The 21,830-nt window shown below is 34.8% G+C and overlaps 1 protein-coding gene across 8 annotated transcripts in view; it reads right to left on the reverse strand.

Moving 5' to 3' along the window:
• Positions 1-21,830, reverse strand: part of LOC150082917 (TOX high mobility group box family member 4-B-like) — a 359,573-nt gene that overhangs the window by 74,916 nt on the left and 262,827 nt on the right. For 6 of the 8 annotated variants that reach the window (XM_090377677.1, XM_090377670.1, XM_090377673.1 and 3 more), the window contains one exon: positions 3,657-3,761. The exons of the other annotated variants lie outside the window; for them this stretch is intronic. In XM_090377677.1, the coding sequence (XP_090233803.1) occupies positions 3,657-3,761 (105 nt within the window). The remainder of the gene's footprint in view (positions 1-3,656; positions 3,762-21,830) is intronic. 8 annotated transcript variants of the gene reach the window in all.

Raw genomic sequence — 21,830 nt, forward strand, 5'->3', positions numbered from 1 at the left:
AGCTCACATCTGGTGAATATGGGCTTGGCACACCCAGGGTCCTGAGTTGGATATCATCATTCTTCTCTTTCTCGGCGATTCTCTCTCTCTCTCTCTCTCTCTCTCTCTCTCTCTCACTGAGAAATTTTTTTTTTTTTTTTTTTTTTTTGCTGGTGCAGCAAGAGCCTCAGGCTTCCTTGCACCATATGGCTAATTATAATATGTAAAACATGTCAAATTATACATAATTAAACAAGTTTGCTGTAGTGCATATTTATCATTTCGTTTCATTTGTGTCCATTAAAAATATTATTCTAATACTTTCAAAAAATATGTCAAAATGAGGATATTGGTATATTAATTGAACTTATAGTAGAATCTCATACATCCAGTATACTCAGGACATAGCACAAGTTGGAATTTTTTTTTTTTTTTAATTACATACATCACTTAATATTCAGAGATAATTCATATAATGTATGTATTCTATACTTGGCAAGGTCAGGTGAACGAACAGCATAATTTAATGGAGCCACATAATTAGACAAGATTTTACTTTGGTCAATAAGAATTCAGGGAGATTTTTGAATTGCATGACAAAATAAATCTCTTTTGCTAATTAAATAATCTAAAAATATTGCCAGAAATCACATTTAAATATTTTTATTAGATAACAGTATTGCTCTGATCCCTAATCTCCACAGGGTGACATCCACCAGCATTAAGCTCAAATGTGAACCCATGCTGTCAGATTGTTCCAGTGAGAAGCATGCTTACTTAAGAAATGAAGGTTGTCAGTTTGACTCCACCACGAATATGGGTGTTATAATAGTTCAATATTTCATATGAGGTGTAAATGGTTTGCTATGATTTCAGCAATTGAATCACCTTAAAACTAAATACATACTATTAAGTACTATAGTATGAACTAGCATTGAATACCTTGCAAAATGAATGATTTTTTAATGTTGAAAATAGACAGTAACAATAATATATAGTCTAAGAAATAGGCAAAACAGAGGGAAATTGATGCTTGAAAATCCTGATTAGAAGTTAGTATTGTTTGCACATGGATGATAAAATGTTAAATGGCTGTCAATGTTGTGCTAATAAAACAGGTCTTGATCACCCACAAATTCTGATCATCACTATTGCTGTCCATCTGACTATGGATAACTCAAAAATCATTGTACAAGAGATTGCAGATAAATTAAACAAATCCAGTGGATTTTTTCACTTCATCATTCACAACAAACTGAAGACAAACATATATTTGGATTACAACAAACTGCAAACGATATTCAAATGTTCTAAAAGGTGTAACAATCTTGTAAACAGAAATGCAACACGATCCAAATATCCTGTAGCTATCACCACCAAAGAAGTTCTAGATCATCATTTCAGCAGAAAAAAAATTACATACACTTGCTAAATAATCTTGGCATACCCAGTACCAATAGGAATAGCTGTCCCATGCATAAAAGCTATGAAGCTACTAATATTACTGAGAAATAAGCTTTGCTTTCTGTACCGACAATGGTCCTCCTCTAGAAAGAGTGGCACTGCTTTACTAGTGTGTCGTGTGCATACGTTATCACAAAATGTAGAAGGCAATATTCCTGGTACCAAATAGTATGTCCTTCGATTAATTTTTTCTCAAAGACAGGGTACCTCTGTAACCAGGTGTGCAGGAGCAGCAGTGCGTAGCACACACTTCTTGATTAGACCGGGGTTCGAGACCGTTTTTTTTTTTTTTTTTTTTGATTTGGTAGTTGTTGGCGCATCGGCTTCTGTGGCCATATTGCACCTCCCAAGGTTTTTGCAGTACTTTGATCCAAGCCCGAGGCGGGAATCGAACCCGCGACCTTTGGGTTGCCAGGCAGGTACTTTACCCACTCGGCTAGCCCGGTTGGCGTTCGAGACCGTGACCACCAAATACGGAGGATGCGGAAAGGTCAGGGAATGACCACTGCATATCCCCCGAGCAATATGGCCTTAGTTGCTAATGCTCCTAAAAAAAAAAAAAAAAACCAAAACCCTCAAGGACAAGTCACACACACTGACAGCAAAATTGGATATGGCTGTAATGAAATCTAGTGAACTGGTAACTAAGGCAACTGGCATTCCACAAACCAGCTATTAAAAGTGTGTCAACATTGAGAAATGCATTACACTAAAACCTCGATTTAACAGGATTCAGAAATAATGGACAACAGCATCCATTGAAACAGACTTTTCATCTGTACAGAACCTGATGATGTAACGGCCTAAGTTTGATGGTATTTGTCATTAGTTAAAATATATTCACAGTAAAGCAGTTCCAGGGAATCAGGATATACCTCATCATAAACTTTACATTAGCCTGCTGAGCATATCAAACATTAACAGGGATGCACCTGGATCTCCAGCAAGGGTATACAAGATCCCTTCCCGATTGCAATAAGTCAGAATTTCCATTGACAGTATATGACTGAAAAATCTCATACTCTTCTTCACACAATAAGTGCAAAGATGAAGCTTTTGAGTATATTTGACTTTTATTCCTATATATGGACCACTGAACAAAGTTTGTAAAGCACTGTTTGAGGTTCCTGTTATCAAGTAGGGCACAGTGCCCAATTTTCATTACTTATGGAGTTTTCATTCATAGAGCATAATTATACTGCACACTATAATTAAATGGACTCTAAATTTCTACTCAGTGTTCACCATGCAAAATGAATGTCCACTCAATAAATATAAAGCATATTAATACAGCACTAAAATATTTTATACAAAAATATCTTCCAAACCAAGAACCCCTCACCCCTTTATAGCTTCTTAATCTCACTAATCAGGGACTTGCCATTCATAGACCCTCATAAACAGCAAGATCCTACTATGTATTATATATCTGTGAACAAATTAAAAATACTTGTTACACTAACACTATTGGTGCATTATGGCCTTTAGCTACCACTACACTGTAAAGCCTCCAATAATGATAACAACAGCAATACAGTAATGCTAGAAAGGATTAAAAAGGTTAACCTTGAATATATACAGCTTTCAAACTAAGCATCCTGTAAACAGTATGTATTCTACTGATTTGATAGCATTACAGGATGCAAAACCTCAGCAGCCAAAGAAGGAGAAATGCTACACCTTTGGCCAAGATGAAGTTATGTTTTTGCCATTACAGACAAGCATGAATCAAATTTGGACTTTCCGAAACAGATGCTAAGTGGCATATCCACTATACCTGCCACTGACAGTAGCCATTATATTGCCATAGAAGGTATATCCTTAATAGCAAATTTGAAAGGGGATCAAAAATGTTATTATTTAAGTAATAGTTTAAACACTGCTTCTAATAACTGGGATCAACCCAAGATCAGATGGTCATCCTTTATTATAAAGCAAAACACCTTTTATAAGATATATCATGAGAGAAAACATACTCACATTCACACAATTTAAAAATTCAGGTTTAAAAATTATCTACTACAGAGAGAGAGAGAGAGAGAGTGAGAGATAGATAATGATTATAAGCTAACTGCCTAATCGGAATCGAGATATAGAAGTATTTGCTATTCTGTTCAGTTAATTATTCAGTACGAGACTTTATGCATTAACTATAAATATAATATTTTTCCTAATTTTTCTAATTACAAGAAAATGTAATTTTTATTACATACTTGATTGCCAAAGATAACATTTCCATTATTGCCAACAGAAGTTGGAGCCAGACTCAAAGGTGGAATTTCAAATTCTTCATCCCCAAAACTTGGGGTATGAAATGTCTAAAGAAAAAAGAAAATAAAAAGGAAAATTGAGACACCAAGTAACATTTCGGATGAAGTTAAAAAAAAAAAAAACAAAAAAAAACTCCAATATTGTTAACAGAAAATAGTTTTGGAATAAGTTTAAGAATTAAAATTGCCTTTCTTTCTCAGTGATCTTTATTTAATTGCAAGAAGATGCAATTAAAGTTTTGTCATTTCTGCAATGATGTTTCTTTACTCAAATAGATCCAACTAAGTAGCATCAATATTTTGCACTTACATATTTGTTATAACAAACCGTTTTTAAAGGGTTGGGAATATGGCAATTACATATATCTACACACTCCATTAATAATCTACTGATGCAGTTTAAGTTTGCATTAAAAGAAAATTACCATAAGTAGCAATAGATATGCAGATTTCTCCATAATTTGAAAGATTTACATATAATGTAACTGTTAAGTTCAGGGAAAAGCCTCAAGCTATGAAAGAAATCATCAGGATAGCCTCTTCCTGAACATAGCTAAACACCTGGATTTGCTACTTATACAAGTTACCTTCATATTGCAATTACTCTAAATAAAAAGCACTGCTCCAATGGAGAAGTATTCTGATTTTTATTTAGCATATTTTTCATGCATTTCATTTATTTATTCATAGCTAGGCTTTTACTCTCAACTTAACTATGCCTACTTTGCTGCACCACTTGCACCTCACATATTGTGGCAATATCTTGTCACTTTGTTCAGGTTTTCCAGAATGTATACATGCCCACCAATGGGATCCCAGAAAGAATTTAAACCCAGATCTGTGTAGTAGCATACACTTTAAATAAAAAGCAATATACATATCCATCGGTGGAGTGCTTTTTATTTAGAACAGTACAATACTAAGGCAACCTGTGGCAAAGTGCCTCCACAATAAAATTTCTAACTATGCAGTGTTTTCCCCAGGACCTATTGAATGGGCACACCACCTGGTAAATTTAACTGACCGCCTGGCTAAAATTTAAGCGATTCTCGTGGTACCGTATGGTACTGCTCACTGATCTCAATCAATATTAATTCGAACATAATATGCGATCAAGATCAATGCGACAGGAGCTAGAAAGGAGCATATAAATGTTAAATTATGCAATTAATTTTTGCTTTGGATCGCTTAGGTCACATTTATAGATAACAGAATATTTTATAATACTGCAAAGTATTACACTTTCCCACCCATCTACTTCATAATGCCACCAGGCTGGCAAAATTTTCTGGGGAGAACACTGCAATATATGAGGTTATCAAAAGAACTATGCATTTTAAAATTTAATATCTCATGAAATAGACGACATGATGAAGTTAGTAATAAAATTTCAGTGAGTATTCCAATTCTCACAAGGAGCTCAAAATACAAAAAGAACACTATATTATACACTCAGTGATCACCGAATTATGAAGATCCCATCCTTAACGGACTATTATTGTTCTCTTTTGAATGGAATCTAGAAGCCCGAGAGAGGTTTTGGGGGCACTGGCCCAGAAATGCAAACATTCCATGGTAGGACAGATTTGCCATTTGTACAGAATGAACAGCTGTTTGGATTAAAAGTAAAGCCGAGAGCAAACAAGAAAACACAGTATTTTAGATGCAGAGGAAACAACAGTTGTGATGTGCATAAGCCGAGAGAGAGAGAGAGAGGGAGAGAGAGAGAGAGAGAGAGAGAGAGAGAGAGAGATTGGAAGTCAGGATAATCCTTAATAGAAATACATGATCTTGTCTAGAAATCTGAATGTCATTAAAGATAAGCACAGGAACAGAAGAATCCTCTTTGCGAGTTATAAGACAGGACTGAGTTTTAGAAGGATTGAAATCAACTAAGTTATCTTTGCCCCACTGGAGAATTACCTGAAGATCAAGAAATCAACCCCAGGGGGCTTACATCTGGTGAGTATGGGCTTGGTACACATAAGGTCCTGAACTCGATATCATCATTCTTTTCTTGTTTGATGATTCCTCTCTCAGGGGTAACTCAGAAATTTTTTTGGCTGGTGCAGCAAAAGCCTCAGGCTTCCCTGCACCATACGGCTAATTATAATAATAAGTTAAAGCCTTCTGAGCAGTATGAGGTTTCTCAAACTGAAAGGTGGAATGTAATGTGATGTGTTATCATCAGCAAAACTATGGAAGAAGATCATTAATATACAAGCGGAAAAGAGTAAGAAAGAACTCAACCTTGGGGAACACCTGCATTAGTGGACAAGTTAGAAAACAGATAGCCATTTACCATCACCTAAAGAGAGCAGCCAGAGAGAAAACTGGATACCCAATTACAAAAATCAGTTGTCAAACCACAGGATCATAGCTTATTTATAATACCCTTATTCCAAACATGATAAAAAGCCTCTGAAATATCAAGAGCAACTGCTTGGGTTTCACCAAATTTTCCACTGAATTTATCCACAGATGGGTAACATAAAACAGTACATCACAAGTAGATTGATACTGATGGAATCCATAATGGCACTCATTGATCAGATGGAATGTTTCTAGATAGTTTTAAGATTTGGCAGTGAATAGATTTTTCCATTACTTTTGAAAGATTAGAAGTAAGTGCAATGGGACAATGATTGGATGAGAGGGATTTGTCACCTTTTTAGGAACTGACTGGATATAAGCAAATTTCCAGGCAGAAGGGAAAATATCTGTGGAATAAGAAAGTGAAAAAAAGACAAACAATAGGAGTAAGCTTGGGAGCACAGATTTTGAGGAAGTGGAGAAATACCATCAGGATCTGGTGCTTTCTTGGCATCAAGACTGCCTAGGCAAATAGTTGTTATTCGTGCAAACAGTGGCCCAACTTGGTATTAAGCAGGTGGCCACAATTCAGTGTTCACTGAGTGTATATTTGTGCACACAGAGTATTTGTGTCACTGTAATGTGTGCTACCAATTGATTCAATACAGTGAAACAACCAGCTTTCTAATTCAATAACTAGTTTCCAACTGACTAGAAAGGTACAACAATATTTGGACATTCGAGAAGTGCAGGTATCGCACCTTTGGATGTTTACTTACTCTCCCCACCCCAGTCCTGTTTTACTCAATGATTTTGTGTTAGTGATACAGGAATCTTGAAAATTCATTTCCCTTTACACTGTAGTTGCTTTCACTCTATGTAAAATAATTATTAATCACATTACACTTAATTTCACAATTTCTGACTATTTTTGATACTGTTAAGCAGACTGTTCTACAAGTTCTAGTTGTACTTGTGTTGATGGAAGCACAAGCTGTGAGTTAATTATGATTTTTTGAAATGTAGAAAGAAAGTTCTTTTGCCCAGTAAGGTTTTCCCAAATCTTATTGTATAAAACCATAAGTAAGAATTTCTATATTTTTTTCTATTTTCAATTACCAGTATGGCTGTAAAGATATCACTTCAGTTTCAGCAAGACCAATACTATATTATATGTGGAAAATTTTTTCCCACTTGATAATTCCAGTTTACAGTGATATGATAAAGAATGAATAATTCTCACTAGATGTTCTTAACAAATAACGAGAATAATGACATGAGCATAACTTTTCAGTAAACCTCTCAGAAAATTAGGCTTGTAAAATGCATTTAACAATTAATCTTTGCTGGTTTCAACCAAGCAGTTCTTATTTATAGAATTGCACCCAACAAAGAAACAGAATTGGAACTGCCCAACATTCTTCAAAGTTAGACCTACTTAACATGGTTGGTTAGAAGGGAATTCAGGTTAACAATACTGCTTCTCTTCTGATTAGCAGGTTACCAACATTAAGTTAATAATTTAAAAAAAAAAAAAAATCTGCTGCCTGTTGGTATATATAGAACTTGTGCTATTAATAAGAAGTATCTTTCTGTTATCTGATTCTTTACAATTTCACCCAATCTTCAAAAATTAAAAAGTTCACTATGCATTTTCACTTTAAATCAAGACTTGCAAAGTATTTTATTTGTGGGGATTACCCATAAGGATTGATATAGATTACCAAATGTTCTTTACACCATCATAAAATTATTTATTATTCAACAACATGTTACAGCACCTTTACTGGAGTCTTGATCAAGACTAGGTGTTCAAAGCTCTGGTAAAGGTACTGTAATGTATTGCTGAATAAAGATTTTATTGTGTTGAACAGTGTAGGTAATTTGCATTAATTTTTATTGCTAATACATTTTAAAATTGCCTTTACACCATTCATTTTGAAGATTTGGCTGTATAAGCTTGCTTTCTTGCATCATTTGCCATTACTACTACTACTACTACAGGAGAATATGCAACTTCGCCAGTTATTACGATCTTCACAAATTTTCAATTACAGGTAGGCCATGGCTTTGCAACGCTTCAATTTAGGCTGTTTCACATTAATGCCCTTTTAAAATAATAATGGAAGAGAAAAACACACACACACACACACACACACACACACACACACACACACACACACACACACACACACACACACACACACACACACACACACACACACACACACACACTTCTACTTGTTTTAGTTTAATTGTAGATTGTTACTGATTATTGGTGTTTTTCATAGAAGTATTTTCATATAGGTCATACGGAATGAAGATAACCTAATCTAGGCTAACTTGATTACACAAATTGTATGAACACTAATACTTATATGAAGAACACCAATAATCGGTAACAATCTACAATTAAACTAAAACAAGTAGAAACGAATATATACTGGTGCGTATAATGTACAATTGGCCTAATGGCATAAATACAATGGCATTAATGCTGCACAAAAGAACACATACATCTAAACGTAATAACAATATAAATGCTAATAATAATTATATATATATAAAAAGAAAATTTGAAAGCACAAACAGCACAGGAAGTGGGTACCTAGACGGCACTGGTGTCTAGGTACCCATTTCCACCAGTGTGCACATGTTGTGAGCTGTGTCTTAAATTTTAATAATTTCTTGTGTTCATTAGTGCCTTATTATTTTAAATAAATTATGCAACCATGTCCTCTAAGTGCAGTGCTGAATCTGTGCCTGCACATGTTAAAAAAAAGCAACAATCTCTAAACAATTGAAGTGAAAATAGACATTCATCATATGGAATCTGGTAAGCAGCTTTCAGAGGTGTGCAAGATCTTAAATTTAGCACCTTCTACTGTTACGACTGTTATGAATAATGCCGAGAAGTTCAAGCAGTCACATGAATAATGCTGCGAAGATCAAGCAACTACGTACAGTAATTGTTAATGTAAGCGTTTCTAGGACAACTTATTCAAGGAGTGAGACAATGGAGAATTTATTAGTGCTGTGGATATGATGATATGAACCAAAATAACATTCCTGTAACACAGACAGTGGTTATGGACAAGGCTAGGAGCTTGTTCAATGAAATTAATGAGGAACTCGGAGGGACTGAATCATTTTTGGCTAGCAGGGGCTGACTTTCCCGGTTCAAAAACCAGACCAGAATTCACAAGGTAAAAATTACTGGTGAGGGCAGTTAGCACCGACACTGCAGGTGCTGAGGAATATTCTCCCATATTCCAAAAGTTAATGGATGAAGGCTGCTACACCCCCAGACGGTCTTGAATGTTGATGAAACGAGACTGTACTGGAAGATGATGCCTGGTAGGAGGTACATGGCCTGTGAAGAGAAGTCTGCTCTTATAAGGATGGAAAAGATCGGCTTACATTACTTCTGGGTGGTAATGCATCAGGCACTTTTAAGTTAAAGCCGATGTTGGTGTATCATTCAGAGAATCCATTTTTATGAAGGGCATCATGAAGACTCAACTTCCCATTTTCTGGCATTCTAATAAGAAGGCATGGGTGACCCAGACCCTTTTTAGTGAATGGTACACTTCATACTTTTGTTCAGAAGTGGCCCAATTTTGTGCAGCAAACAACTTGCCCAAATATGTTGTTTTAGTCTTGATAATGGTCCAGGACATCCAGCCAACCTTGAAGATATCCCTAACAGCATTCTGAATGTGAAGGTAATTTATTTGCCACCTAAAATCACCCCACCGTTGTAGCCAATGGATCAGGGCGTTATTGCGACCTTCAAGGCATACTATTTATGTACAACCTTCAAAGGGATTGTCAAGGCAGTGCAGGCATCTAACTCAGTAACTGTGAGGGACTACTGAAGGTCCTACAACATCCTTAAGGCCATAATTAGCATTGCTGCAGCCTGGAAAGAAGTGTCACAATCATGCATGAATGGCATTTGGAGGAAATTGTGGCCTGATGCAGTGTTTTACTTCCTTGAGTTTGAGCCAGTTTCAGCAGTGGCTGCAAGATGTCACTCAGATGGCTGAGGATGTTGGCCTTGACAAGGTTGACATTGATGATATCAGTGAGTCGTTGCAAAGCCATGGTGAGCCTCTTTCAAAGGAGGACTTAAAGGAGCTGGCTGCACAACTGGTTAAACAGGATTCTGAGGATTGTGCCAATTAGGACCCTCACCACAAAGACATTTCAATCAGCTTTGGCACAAATACAAACAGGATGTGAAACTATGTGATAATGACCCAGACTGGGAATGCAGCTCTTCCATCCAAAGAGCTGCCACTAACATATTGAAGCCCTACTACAATATGTTAGAAGAGAGAATGAAAAAGACTCAACAGACTTCATTGCTGCAGTTCTTTTCTAAGGCCAAAGAACCTACAGAACTGGTCTACTCTCCATCAGGCCCATAACATTAATGCCACTGTCACAGAACTTAAAAGGGGAGGGAGGACAGACAGGGGCATTACTACATATTCCAAAGATGGCTCTACAGGAACGAGTTCTAAGTTAAATTTTAATTTTATTACTTATATTTTATCTATAAATATTATTTATATCTCATAGTTATAAAATAACCACAAATATTTAACATAAAAAAATGCTTATATTAACTCTTATGGTTCAATTTTTGTAGTGAAGAAACTCATTTAAATAAATTATAATTTTTCCTTGATTTATGCCACTTCAGCTAACAAACCCTGAGGAGGTGGAATGTAACCCTGGTGTAAATTAAGGCCTACCTGTACCAGGTTCCTTTCTCATAACTAAAGCTTTAATGAACAGCTGAGATAAATGGACAATTTTACAAGCAAGAAACTGATTATTCACCATGCAATATCTTTCAGTTCTAATTTTTTTTTTTTTGACCTTATTTTTATTCTGATTTTAAAAGTGTGATCCTTTACAATGGAATGCTCATTAAGATTCAGTTCTGTAGCATGGATGCCATCTAAGATGTAGAAAAAAAAATCTGAATTCTCTTAGAGCAGAATTTATAAAATCAGCTTTTTATTTTCATTTCTTTGTTCTGGAAGAATTTTTTCTTAGTTGCATTCTTGGTACACCACTCAATATTATTCCGTGGTTTGTTTACTAGTAGAATAATTTTTATTTGGAGCTAATGAATTCCAGTTATGAAGGGTCATTGGTAAATAAATTTTCTCAGATAATCGAAACTGCAGATAATCTGCAAAATGAAAGAGAAAAACTTAGATGTCACAAAAACTTAAGTTATTTACATACATACTGTATTCATAGTATTTTTTTGAAAAAGGAAAACAATGAAGTTCACTATTTCCCTTGGTTTGCCTTCCTACATGGCTATAATTAAATCTAGGGAACAGGTAAATCAGGCAACTGGCATTCCTCAAACCAGTCATTAGAGCAGACCAACATTGAGAAATGCATTACACTAAAGCCTTTATTTAACAGTATACAGAAATAACGGGTAGCAGCACCCATTGAACCAGACTTGCATTCTTGGTACACTTCCACTAAATATTAATCCTTTGATTTGCTTATTAGCAGAATAATTTTTATTTGGAGCTAATGAATTCCAGTTGCAGTACACTTATGATTATCCAGGATCATTGGGAAATAAATTTTCCCATATAATCTGCAAAATGAAAGATAAACTTAAATGTCACAAAAACTTAAGTTATTTACATACATACATACTATATTCACATTATTTTTTGAAAAAGGAAAACAGTGAAGTTCACCATTTCCCTTTGTTTGCCTTTCTGCATATGGTACTATGTAAATTACAAAGCATCATCTTGTCGGTGGGAGTGATGTCCCCTTGTTGTACCATATAGTCAAGAATAGACTTATTACAGTTGAAATTTTAGCACCTTTTCCATGTTTAGCGATGAGACAGTTTCTGTTCGATACAAAACAAAATCCTTTGTTTTAATACCATGGATTCAAATAAGAAAAAAATTCAGAGAAGAATGTTAATATTAAGCGTACAGCAACTGAGGGATTACTGAAACAGATGAGTGAGAGAGAGAGAGAGAGAGAGAGAGAGAGAGAGAGAGAGAGAGAGAGATGGAAGGCATAAAGCAAAGGTTAAGATGAGAAATTCAAGGTTTTGTCCATAAGGAACATTGCAAAATGTAAGTAAATAACAACTGCAACAGGTTCTGTGTAATTCTTTTTGTTATTCAACTTAAACTTCTGCAGGCCAAAGAGATACCATGTTAATCTACCAGATAATTAAGTCTACTATAATAATATAAATTATTTATTTACACAAGCAAACAGTGATAAAAATTCCAGTAGAAAGTTGATGTGCATTATGCATGTGAAATGTAAACTCTGAATATCTCATAAGGAAACCCTAACCTCCAACTAAGATTACCTAACTATGGCACTGGCTGGAAGTTACATGAAACTATCTAATCAATAATTAAACTGTTTTATTGATATGTTGCCATTTTGGTTTTCTTTAAAAATATAGCAATGCAAATATATAAAGTAATATTTAAAACTCATTAGAGAAAAAAAAAAAAAAAAAAAAAACTTGTGTAACAAGGATAAAATTTTAAAATTTATAAAAATAAAAATGATATTACCCCAGCCAAAGTCCTTGTAAAAACTCTCATTCAGATATTGGCACTTTATATATTTTTTTATTTATACTCATCACATGACAGAAGCATATCAAACATGACATTTTATTTGCCATTTGTTGGTTCATGCTCTGAGACATGGTTTACAGCTTTTGGCCTGGGGAGCTCAAACATTCTCATATTGCGATTACACTGCTTTTCTCCAAAAGTTAACATAATTACTATTTATATTTAACACCATGCAACTTCATGAACTCATTATCAAGAGAAATAAATGGCATAAATGTAAACAACCAGTACAAGACAGTGAGACAAGGTACGTCTAATGGCAAAAAACAACAACTTTTTTTTTACAATTGGGCCTCGTGACAACACAAGATTTCTCAATCTGTTACATGAGCAGCTATTAAGCACAAAGTTTAGGCTCAGTTACAGCAAAAAAAAAAAAAAAAAAAAGTTGGTGGCAAGAAATTCATCCAGCCATCAGTGAGATTTTGTATACGAGTAATGCTGCACTACCTCCTAGATAGCAAAGAGCACCTGAATTACTTTAGTCCAAGAAGGCTGATTATTACAGACTGCAATGGGGAAGGAAAGAATTATAGCAAGGGTAAAACAAACTGGACTTAAAATATATTATTTGATATCCCAAAATAATAAAGTGAAAATGAAAAATCTAAATCAACTTACTACTTAAGAGTGATATTTAAAATATGATGACAAAAAGACAGTCTGATACTTTACTTCACTGCTTGGCAAAATTAACAGAACACAGAAAATGTGGTGCAACTCGTGCAGCTTGCAATGAAGTGAAACAAAATTTGGTGTGGTGGGGTACTATAGAATAATCATGAAATGAAACTTTGGACAGGTATAAGGGACATTCATAGGAGTTGTATAAGAATTACCAAAAAGGTCACATTACAGAAGTTGATACAAGATGCTAGAAAATCAGTACAATGTATGGCTAAACAATGCTTGACAGCGGTGAACCCAAGCTTGATGTAAAGCATGTCTATAAGATTCTGCGACAACAAATCCCATTCTTCCACTAGTGCAGATCTTAGCTCACCAAGTACCGAGGAGGGGTAACCCACACACATTCGATCGGATTTAAGTCTCTTGGCCATGGCAGTCATTGGATATCTTCAGTTTCAAGGTATTCCTCCACCATTTGAGCTCTATGTGCAATGGCATTGTCATGCATGAAAAGAAAATCTGGCCAAACTGCAACCCTAAAAACTTGCACATAGGGTTCAAGGATTTGTTCTCAGTACCTCTGTGCAGTTATGGTACCACTATCAAAACCATGAAGTGGGGTGTGGCCATTCATCATCATTATTCTGCCTCACACAAGAACACCACCTCCATCATAAGTGTCCCTTTCTCTGATGTTGGAGGAATGGTACCACATTCCCCATTGCCTCCAGATGAAATAATGTCTAGAATCTGTTTGTAGGCTAAAACAGGACTCATTAGAGAACAGAACTGTACCCATTTGTCATGGCTCGAAATTACATGTTCATGGCGGCAGTTTTGACGAGTTCTGCAGTGGTTTGGGGTTAATGATACACAAACCACTGGCTTCCTTGCATATATCCACTTGAATTCAGCCTTCTTAACACAGTCTGGTTGGAAATGTTTTCAATTGTGGTCACAGCAACTTCAAGAGACAAAGACAGTACATTGTAGGGTCTGTCTTGTTGTTTGAACCAGATAGCAGTTTGTTTTGGTTGACATAGCCCTCAAGCGATCTTGGCCAGCTCTTAATTGTAATTGTTGCTGTCTCTCCCACTGAGTTACTATCTCGCCGAACATGCCAGAAAACGGGAATGAAGTGATGTGGTTGCAACCAGAGTTTTTTTATAGGCTTGAATAATTTTCATGATGTGCAGCTCTTTAAGGTGGTAATCACTTTCTATTGGATACTTGGAATTTGCATGCCAGAATATCTATTATATCAAATATTCAATCAAATATCCTTCGGTGAAACTGTTAAAAATAAATATCCATGAAAAACATTTTGTTCTGTTAATTTTGTTGAACAGTGTATATGCTGATGACCAAGTACTACTGGCCAATAATGAAGATGAGTTGCAATACTCAATATGTCATTTAAATCTTACCATAAAAAAAAATTTTAACATAGAAATACCAACTGCAAAAATAAAAATCATGGCTTTTCAAGGAAAAGATTTCATCAGAAGCAAAATTTGTTGGTAATACAATTCTTGAACAAGTAAATTGTTTTAAATATCTTGGCTATAGTCTTACTTATGAAAAAGAAAGTTATATTAGTAACAAAATTTAACACTATAACAGAGCACTGAGAAGAATCAATCAACTTTTTAACCCAACAAAAGCTGCAGAAATATACCATAATAAAAGTGCACAAGACACTAGACAGGCCAATACTTGGAAGTGAAGCCTGGACCAACAAAAACAATATGAATGCTGAATCACTTCAGCTGAAATGAAATTTATGAGAAAACCTTCAGGATTTACATTATCAGACCACATAAAAAACAAGGACATACTAGACAGACTAGAATAGCTACAACATGTAAAAACCAGGATACTTTGTCAGATTCTCCAATACATCCCTAGAGGAAAAAGAATGCCAACCACGAAATGGCTGAAGACCATAACGGGCCACTAGGCCTACTACCTGATAGGACGATGATGAAGACTGCCTCAAATACTGACACAGCCCCCAAAAAAAGCCAGATATGTGATACAACTTTGAAAAGACAATATGAAAAGATAAAAGGATCTCATTAAACTCATTACTCCCTCTTAACTGGGCATTCTTATGGGAAGAAATACAAGAAATGGTCTTTCAAGATCGGATACCCAAGCTTTTTGGCTAATGCCACCTTCAGAAAACCAAACTGGTAGGATCTCTCCTCACAGCAGGGATTCTTAAACTTTCTGTATGCCACTCCCTTCCCATTTTTCCTTGTCAACTTACTCCCCCCCCCTATTCATGTTTAAAATCTATAAGTGAAATACATGATCAGAAATTGCAATTTTAGGAGACTTTCCCCCCATTCCATGGAGGCAAGCCTTCCTAGTTAAGCATCCTTGCCTTATAAAAGAAATGTTCTTGTTTATACTCTGGCACAACCACCAGGTCAGTGGGGTTTACAATAAATCAATCAATACAAATATGCTAATCCTATTTAGCAGTCATGGGCTTAAACCCCGGTCCACTCAACGAGCGTGCGCTACTGACCACATGCCTACGTCAGGCCTAAACATATAGCAATAATTCAAATAAGGTATAACTGTCATAGGGAAAACACGTGTAGAAATTTCAAATATCTGTGATATTTACAACATTCAAATGTAACAATATTAAGAATAGCCATTAAAAACAGAGTATAGCTATGTCACGGCTATATTTTCAACAAAGAAATCTATATGCAATCCTCCCCTCCCCACTTTAATCAAGATTTATTTATACATAATGGTTATAATTAAACTACACACTGAATTTTTGAATCAATCATTGAAAACTGTCAATAACACACATACTGTGCAGAAATGACTAGTGTGTAGCATGATAAAAAATAATAACAGCATGCAAAAAAACAAGTACTTTTATTATTTTTCATTACACTTTTAATAAAATATTTCCACAGCATGATGGATAATGCTAAATATTTCTGGTGTTTTCTCTATGTGCACATGTTATTATAACCAAAGTAGACATGCACCAGAAACTTGTTTTTGCATTTATATATTAAAATTTCCTTAATATATAAATAAGGAAATTATTTAAGTAAAATTATTTATATAAATTATAAATAAATTATAAATATATAAATTAATTAAATTATTTATATAAATAAGGAAATTAACCAAGTTTTTGGTTACTGGTGTTTAAGGAGAGGAAATTTCAGCTAACAGCAATTTTTTTTTTTTTTTTAATATAAACAGCAAGGTACTAGATCCCCCCCCCCGCAACCTTCTGAATAGTTTCTGCTACAATATGTGACATACTGTTTGAATTTGGATTAAATGAGTTTTTATAGAAGTAGTGATTTATTTTCTTTAAACAGACTACTCTACTGTAATTAAGTAAAGTTTTTATTTGCATACATAACATATAAAAAGAAAAAAATTAACAAAAAAGACTTGTAAAAATAAATCACGTTAATGAATCAAAACTCTAATGGCATAGGGTGATGATGACTCTGTTTCACTTTAAAGCATTATTACCAAACACGCACTAGAACTGTATAATAACTTTAAAGACCTTAAGCCACATTAGCACAAATAAATTTTCATGAGCAGATCTATGCAAGTAATGAAATCTGCACACTGGCTCTAAAAAGAATTTATAGAATAACTGCTTGTCAGAAACATACAAAATTAAGACTCCATCAATTTCCATTGTTTTATCACCCCTGATGATGAACAGGTTTACTCTAGACAACAAAGAAAATGCATTAGCTGCTACACTCTTCTTATCATTTTCATTAGCATATATCTGTAATGTGCATTAACACTGTCTGTGATCAATTTATCCCAAAGCAGATAAAATGCATTAGCATTAGTCACAATTTAACAGACACAGTAATGAGATATCTGGCCTCATTCAGGACATTACGCTAGGATTTTTTTTTTTTCCCTCTCAGTTTCTACATTACAAATAAATCTTGGATTATTTTCCAGGTGATATTAACACTACTACAGCTTTCAACAAAATAATTCGTTTTAGATTAAGTCATTTACATTCCTGTTTTATCAAATTGTCCTCAGCATGAATGACAGAAAACCTTAGGTTAATGATAAACAAAATGTAAAACAAGATTTCTTAAAAACAAGAGGGAGAAAAAAAAAAAACAGGAGGAATAAAAAAAAAAAAAAAAAAAACATTTTCATAAAATTAGTTTTGTTCCCCTTTTATGAAAGATCTACATTCTTTACTGAACTCTGATAACATTCATAAATGTACAGTCCTCTTCTGGGGACGTAAAAGAAAAATCAATAGTAATCAAGTAGACGTAGAGAAAGAGAGAGAGAGAGAGAGAGAGAAGGAGAGATGCTCAGAGCTAAAATTTTGCTGAGGTACTTCTTTTTAACAAACATACTGACATAGGTCTCTAGAGCCTCTTTTCATGACAAGCTGCTTCTAATCGATTGCAACTGCTATTCACACTTTTAGCTGCATTCCCTGCACCTCTCTGTAAATTCTAAGCAAGATCTGTCTATTGTATTTGGAAATGGATTTCAAGTCCTTTTCCTGCATGCATCTCCTTGAAAATTTAATAACATTTTAGCAAACAAGACTTGGTATTTCTGAAGTACTCTCAGCATTATTGAGCGAAGGGGAATCTCCAATTACTCAACATGAAGTTTAATTTTCTGCAAGTTCTTATGTAGATAAGAGGAAAAGACAATCTATTTAGACTCCCTAGAGATGAACACCACTATCATTCAAGAGTTTTAAGGTATCATTTCAAAGGCAAGTTTCTTTGGAGAACTACATTCATTTCCTAAATATGCAAATATCTTTAGAAACACATAGATGGACTGAAATGAAGTGCACTTTTTGTTTGTTTTATCTACACATTGCGTCCAAGTCATTTCCTTAACTCTATTCATTTATTCTAATTCTTTCATCCATACATTCAAACCTGCAGTTTTCTTCCTAAAAGAATTAAGACAGTCCACCTTCATTCAAGCTTATCCTGGCTTGTCCTTAGACAAATATACAATATGAAGTTAATAAATTTATAAGCTGTTTTTCTAGTTCATTTATGTGTGATAATTACCATATTAAGTATACAGGATACTTCAAAACTATAAATGTACAGACCCTGTGACCTTCAGAGTATCTCTGACATATGATATTAGATAAAAATAGTGATGATGAATAATGCATAAGAACAAATTGGTTCATTATGATATAAAAGCTTGGCTATTTTAATCTCATCACTCTAATGGCAAAACCTACAATCTCCTAATCTAAATCTGTTCATGGTTTACTTCTGCAGATAAATACAAGTAGAAGAAAGCTAATTTTAATAGGCAAAAAAATCATAGATTTTACATATCTTTTTTACATATCAGTAAAGACAGTATACTACTCCAACTGGATCTAGATAAGTTGGGAAAGTGGGCTGAGAAGTAGTTTAACATTGACAAATGCAAAGTACTGCATATGGGTAGAGATAACTGAAGAAAAACGTACCAACTCTGTGGAACTACACTCAAGGAAGTGGAAAGTGAAAAAGACCTGAGGGTAATTGTGCAGTCAAATATGAAGTTAGCTGAGCAGTGCAGATGGGCTGCTAGGGCAGGTCATGGAGTCTTGTCAATGATATATAGGAATTTTGCTAGCAGGGACAGGGAGGTGATTATCCCGCTATACAAGGCAATGGTCAGGCCACATCTAGAGTACTGTGTACAGGTTTGGAGGCCTCATTTTAGAAAGAATGTCGAGTTGTTAGAATGAGTACAAAGAAGGGCAACAAGATTGGTAAGGGAAACAACGGGGATGCTCTTACCAAGAAAGGCTTCAGTTCTGCAAATTGTAGCACCTGGAGAGTAGGCACCTGCCAAGTGATCTGATTGAGGTGTATAAGGCCTTGAATGGGTTGAGCAAGCTGAATGCTGATGGGATTCTTCCTCTTGCTCAGACTAAGAACCTGAGGGGGCACAATTTCAAACTGAGGAAAGATAGTTGTAGAATAGATGTGGAAATTTGCCTTTAGCTAGCAGGTAGTTGATTGGTGGAACAGGCTTCCATTTTTTGTTGCGGAAGCCTAAATAAATTCAAGGCTGAGCTAGACAGGCATTTGGAACGAATGGAGGGGTGAAATGGGAGAGTTTTTTCTTGGCTGATGCTGCATAAGCTTGCTTTCTTGCATCGTATGCCTCTACTTCATTTACCACATTAATTCTTAATGTGGTAAATGAAAAAATTTTAAGTGTAATACTTTTTTATTTTTTTTATTATCTGTTTAATTTTGTATAAACATCTGGTCATTTATTATTATCATAAAATGCTAATTCCCTCCTGTTCTCCTCCATTTTCTGCAAGTATTTATGAAGTTTACATTAACAAGAAAACAAATGTGCATGCTTCTGATATAAGGAACTAACACTTGGTAAATTCATGTTTTACAACATATCCCATCATCATATGTCCTTTGTTTCTTGTGATTTCTGTGTGAAGGTAAAATACATTCAATTCCAAGAAAAGAAAAGACATGGAATACATTCTCACACCAGTAGTAATGCAAACTCTAAAAGAAACACTCTAAAAATAGTCAAATTCTGCAAAACCTTGACAGTTTATGTGAACATATATTATGGTAAACACAACTATGAAAGAGCAAGTTCTATAAAATTACACCCTTTTCCACACAAAAAGCAAACTGATGGGGAGGCCAGAGGCCAATATTTTAAGCAAGCAAATTCACATTCCACAAATTTCTCTAACCTAATTAATCATTTTCTTTTATATTTAAAAGATGATTAATTTATTCCTTAATCTTTATTCAACTCATAAATCTAAATCTAATGATCTCAATGTAAATTATTTTAATTGACTTGTATTATCAGTTGCTACATATGTGACTGACTGGTTGTGTATATATGTGTCGGGGGGGCACACTGATTTTTTGGTCAATATACCAGTTCATATGATATGCTCATCCATACGGTTATTATCACATGTCTTAGGGGTCCAATCTGAGTGGTCTGCAAAGTGAAAAAACACTTTGCAGACCACGTTTACACCTGAGTTCAGCTAACTACTGCCACAACTGAACAGACCTTTAAGAAATTCTTGAAGTCTCTGATAGAATTTAACACAAAAAGTAACATTTTCCTTTTACATTTTTGGAGGTAATGTGATTGAATTTCTGAAATCAGAGAGTGTTATATTAAGAAACTACCAACTAAATCTTTCAAAAATGAATGCACAGAGAATGAATAGAGGACTTTTAAATGCATTTAGGGGTTTCAGTATGATATTAAATTGAAATACTGGAACACCTGCTTGTTTTCTAATGCTCTCATTCAAATTCCTTTTTTGGGATGATAAAATGAAGCCATCCCATGACAAAAAATCTGGAGATAGTCATAATGTACTATGTTTTCGGTCAGTGCCAGAGGTTGCCAATGCTAGAATTGCAGTCATAAAAGAATCTGTGTAAATACATGTGTATGCAAGTGCTGATATCCTAAACTTGGGGATAAAGTACAGTGATAATTACCCCATAGTGGATATGCAAAAATTGATTAACAACGGGTGTGTAGTCTCCCCCCCCCAAAACATCTCGCCCCCTTTTGTTGGGGGGGAGTCAAGAAACAGCGTTACTGTACAGCCAAAATTTGGGTAGCAAAGTAAACAAAAATAAAGGAAACCAGAACTATACGGAAAGTTACCATAGCAATAGGTGTTAATTTTTATGTACATGGTATCAAAGGATTTTTTTATGGCTAAATTTTTCCGATTAAAAAATAAATTAATAATGAAGATCAAAAGTGAATATCATACAGCAGGAATACTAAAATTCACACTTATGGATTCTCATATGTATTTAAGTTCTACTGTTTTTTGGTGTATCAAATACAACATAACATATTTTAAAAATGTTTTAAATTTCCTTCCATTTTAAAAATTCTAATAGGTACACATGCAGAACTGTTATTGCTTATTCTGGTTTAATATTTTAATTATATAAAATTAACAAATAAAAAATCTTCCTTCTGGAGGGGGAAAAAAGTAATTAAGTGTATGCTAACTTTTATACAAGACTGGCAGGACAGCAGATTCATGTTTTCAATGATTATAACAAGAAATGATATTTACAAAATATGCATCACAGGATTTATCGTATTCTTGCAATATATATATATCTCCCCCAGAGGGTACGGCGCCTCCGTAGCCAGGTGGGCAGGAGCAGCAGTGCGTAGCACACGCTTCTTGATTAGACCGGGGTTCGAGCCCGTGACCACCAAATACGGAGGATGCGGAAAGTTTTTCTGCATATCCCTGGAGCAATATGGCCTTAGTTGCTAATGCTCCAAATAACAACAACAACCCTGAGGGTACCATCACATGGAGCCACCAATATCACCAGTCTGATTCTACATACACAAAAGTTAAACTAATATTAAGATTATAGAGCATCTTAAAATTAGTTAACATTTAAAGAAATATACTCTACAACTGCCAATGTTCAAT

This window comes from Mastigoproctus giganteus, chromosome 7 (assembly GCF_048544385.1).
Source record: "Mastigoproctus giganteus isolate SK-2022 chromosome 7, ASM4854438v1, whole genome shotgun sequence".
In the NCBI taxonomy this organism is placed as follows: domain Eukaryota; kingdom Metazoa; phylum Arthropoda; class Arachnida; order Uropygi; family Thelyphonidae; genus Mastigoproctus; species Mastigoproctus giganteus.